Source organism: Molothrus ater, chromosome 2, assembly GCF_012460135.2.
Source record: "Molothrus ater isolate BHLD 08-10-18 breed brown headed cowbird chromosome 2, BPBGC_Mater_1.1, whole genome shotgun sequence".
Taxonomy (NCBI): domain Eukaryota; kingdom Metazoa; phylum Chordata; class Aves; order Passeriformes; family Icteridae; genus Molothrus; species Molothrus ater.
The window spans coordinates 94,440,449-94,444,139 of NC_050479.2; the positions used below are offsets into that span (position 1 = coordinate 94,440,449).

At 42.6% G+C, this 3,691-nt stretch overlaps 1 protein-coding gene across 1 annotated transcript; it reads left to right on the forward strand.

The window, feature by feature from the left end:
• Window positions 1-419: 419 nt before the first annotated feature.
• Window positions 420-1,520, forward strand: GPR15 (G protein-coupled receptor 15). The gene has a single exon (XM_036388321.1). The coding sequence runs from the start codon at window positions 420-422 to the stop codon at window positions 1,518-1,520; it is 1,101 nt and encodes a 366-aa protein (XP_036244214.1).
• Window positions 1,521-3,691: the final 2,171 nt, after the last annotated feature.

The window sequence follows — 3,691 nt, forward strand, 5'->3', positions numbered from 1 at the left end:
TCACTGTTCTTGGGTTTCTTATAAGCTGGTACAATCTCAAATTTCTTCAAACTACCAATATACCTTCCCAAAAACCAAAAAGTTCAGAATCTCAAAAACTACTTTCCCTCCACCTGAAAGAAAAGCAAAACCTGAAGCTGGAAAATGCAAAAGGGAGATAGAATCAGTAAAACTTTACCTGATTTTTGAAAAAGCCACAATGCGTTTATTCTGAAGGCAGGGTTTTGACTCATCAGATACTCTTGTTGCTAGTTCATCGCCTATGCAGTTGGTTAAAAGTGTACAAATTACCTCCCCACAAAAACCGCTTTTCTCCTCCTCCCGGCTCTCCCCCTCCTCCCTGCTCACTGATAAAATATTTTTAAAGAAGATCTGGAAGGGATCAGTAGGGGAGGCTCAGAGCCTCCTTCAGAAAGAGGATGAGGACAGCTGGGCCAGAAATGGAACTCACCGCGCTGTCATCCATGCCTACGGTCACCTTCAACTACGACTACTACTACGATGACCAGTGTCAGTACCAGCACCTGCAACACATGTCTACTTTCCTGCCTGTCGTTTACAGTGCCGTGTTCCTGGTGGGCATTGTTGGCAACTCAATCCTGATAGCGGCCTTGATCTTCAAGCGGCAGGTCCGGAGGCTGATTGACATCTTTATCATCAACCTTGCTACATCTGACTTCATCTTCCTCATCACACTGCCTTTCTGGGTGGACATGGAGGTGTCGGATGAGAGCTGGAGGGTAGGATCTTTCCTCTGCAAAGCTAGTTCCTATGTCATCTCAGTCAACATGTACTGCAGCATCCTGCTCCTCACCTGCATGAGTGCTGACCGGTACCTCGCTATCATGCACCCCTCTGTCGCACGACGGATCAGGACAAGATCCTATTTCAGAGCACTCTGCATCTCTGTCTGGGTATTATCCTGCTGCTTAGGGATGCCAACCCTTTTGTCCAGAGAACTGAAGACACAGTATGGAAAGACTTACTGCACAGACAAAGCTGTGACAGAAGTCAAACAGATCATGTCACTGATGCTTTTAATCCTGGCCTTCTTCTTCCCACTGTTTAGTATCTTAACCTTTTACTGCTCCATCACCAAGAGACTCTGTGTGCACTATCAGAAGGCTGGGAAACGTGATAAGAAACTGAGAAAATCCATCAAGATTGTCTTCATTGTAGTGGCAGCTTTTGTTGTCTCCTGGGTCCCTTACAACCTTTTCAAGCTTATGGCCATCCTTTTGCGACTTCTAAAGCAGCCCGACTGTTTTTCTGGCACGGTTGCCTACCTGGGCATGAAGGTGAGCAGCCCTTTTGCTTTTGCCAACAGCTGTGCCAACCCTTTCATTTACTTTTTCTTTGACAACTACATCCGCAGAGCCATGCTCCAGTGCCTGTGCCCACGGGTGAAAATAAGCAGCCACAGCTCTGATACCCTGGACACCCACCTGAGCCATTCCCTATCCAATTTTGCAGCAGGGGAGTATGCCACCAGGAAGAGGAAGCGCTCTGTGTCCCTCTGACTGCGAGCTGGGACTGCGGAGGAAGGGACTTCTTCCCCCAAAGATGGCAGGAAAAGAAAAGGAGAAACAAGCAACAGAGACAGGTGCAAGTGTAATGCAACCAGTGCTTCAGGTGGGAGGGATGTTGCTTCCTTTTAAATGCAGGTAGATGGAAACCTTAACCACAGAATTACTTCACAAGGATTGCTGTGACAATGCATGGTGTGAATGTGAAACCTTCATACCAAGGAATAGCTGCAAATGCTTATGCTGGAACCCCAGTACAAGTGCTACAAACTACAGAAAAGAACCATATGATTCAGTCAAGGCCTCTCCGAGACAAGCTTTGAACTTATGCATATACAGGCTTTTATTCTGTGCAACAAAAGCAACCCAGGTGTTTCTTTTTGGTTCCTAGTTTGCCCACAAGTAATGCGCAATGTCCTCAAACCAACCTGATCAATTTTGGGTTTTTGGAGGTTTTTTGAACTTAAAAATCAAATATTTTAATGAATTTGTGTTTTACCAGTTCTCATAACTCGAGTTTTGTGCATTTTAAGCCTCAGCTTCTTCTTACAGCATTAAATCTTTAGTTTTAATAGTAATAATTAAAGTGCTTAACCCCTCGGATTTCAGAAAAAAACAGAACTTGAAGGCAGAGAGACCAGGAGACAAGCAAAACCTTACACTTAACCTTTCTCTTAAAGAAAACAAGACCAACAAAAGCACACTTGTGCTTTTTAAGACTTTTTTGAGGACCTGACACAATTTCTGATTTCTTGGGTCAGAACTAAAGAGTCACTGCCTTCTACTAAGGAGTGAGTTCTAGAGTGAAAGGTTACACACATGCAAACCTGCTTAAAGACTTCAAAGGGAAGACAGCTATGTCAGCTAACACAGCTCATGAAAAAACTGTCTGGACAGTAAAGGAAAAAAACCCTGGAGACTGGACAACAGAAGTGCCATCCCTCTGATATAACTGCAGCATGTGTACATTCACTATGGCTTTTCACACCTCTGTATTTTCTAAATGACTGTAAATGGGAATGACTCTTCTGAGTGTTACAAATAAATCCTGGTATTTGCATTTTGCACTGAACCTTGTTGAACAGTTAAGCTGTTTAATGTCTGCAGAAAAACAAGAGCAGATCTCGCACAAGGGCAGTGCAAACCTAGAAACCTGCACATCCTGCCCAGATCCCCAGCCAGTTCCACACTGGAGCACTGGCTAGCAGAGCAGGTGGAGAGCTGGCTCTGCAGCCTCACAGGAGGCAGAAGTGTCTTTCAGCAATTGCTGGTGGCAGAGTGCTCTCTGGCACACAGTGGGATACTAAAATGAGGGTATCACTGAGACACACTGGCTTTTTGCTCTCCCCTCCCTTCACTGCATGTGTTTGTTTCCTCCCTCACTACCTCTTCTAAAAGATTTTGGTTTTTTTTCCTCCACATGACAGACTTTCCCTCCCACCCCCACCTAACTGCCAAACTCCTTTTTCAGGCTTACAGCTGCGTGAAGGGCATCAACTCTTCCCAGACCTGCCAGTGTTTGAGAATGAGGCCAGTGTCAGTTCCAATTTTAAAGTTATAAGGTTTCAAATTTATTTGCAGTGACCTTCAGAAACTGCAAATAAAGTGTACAACAAGAGACCCTTTTTTTGTAGAAAAGTAAGCCTAAGATATGCCTTTCAACTAAGATACCATTTTTATTATAGAAAAAGACAGTAAGTCAGACTTGTTCATTATTTCCTCAATCCTCGCTGAAAGCACTAAAATACTTTGGAATATATCCAATCCACAAGACTTTAAATAATTCTAGTTAGAGCTGCTGGTTTCTTTCTTTCTTTTTTTTTAATAATTCAAAACACCAGATCAAATTGGAAAAATTACTGAGGAGCTCCACCAAGATCTCATGCCTAAAGATTTAGTTTCTGGAAAATAACAAATATACTTGATAAATATTGTCAGGCTTGAGAAGAATCATGTATAAATGCCACAGCAAATGCTCCAAATGAGCAAAGAATTAAAATATATAAGAGGCAACTAATTCAGCAAAGGAAAACTTGCCAATTTCTTTCAGTCTTTCACTTGAGTTAGTGTAATTTATTTTCTTGTGAACTGCAGGTCATTTGGCACTTTCATGACATGGTAAATATTATTTTCAATTTTTTTTTTTTTAAGAAAAGAAAGCCTAT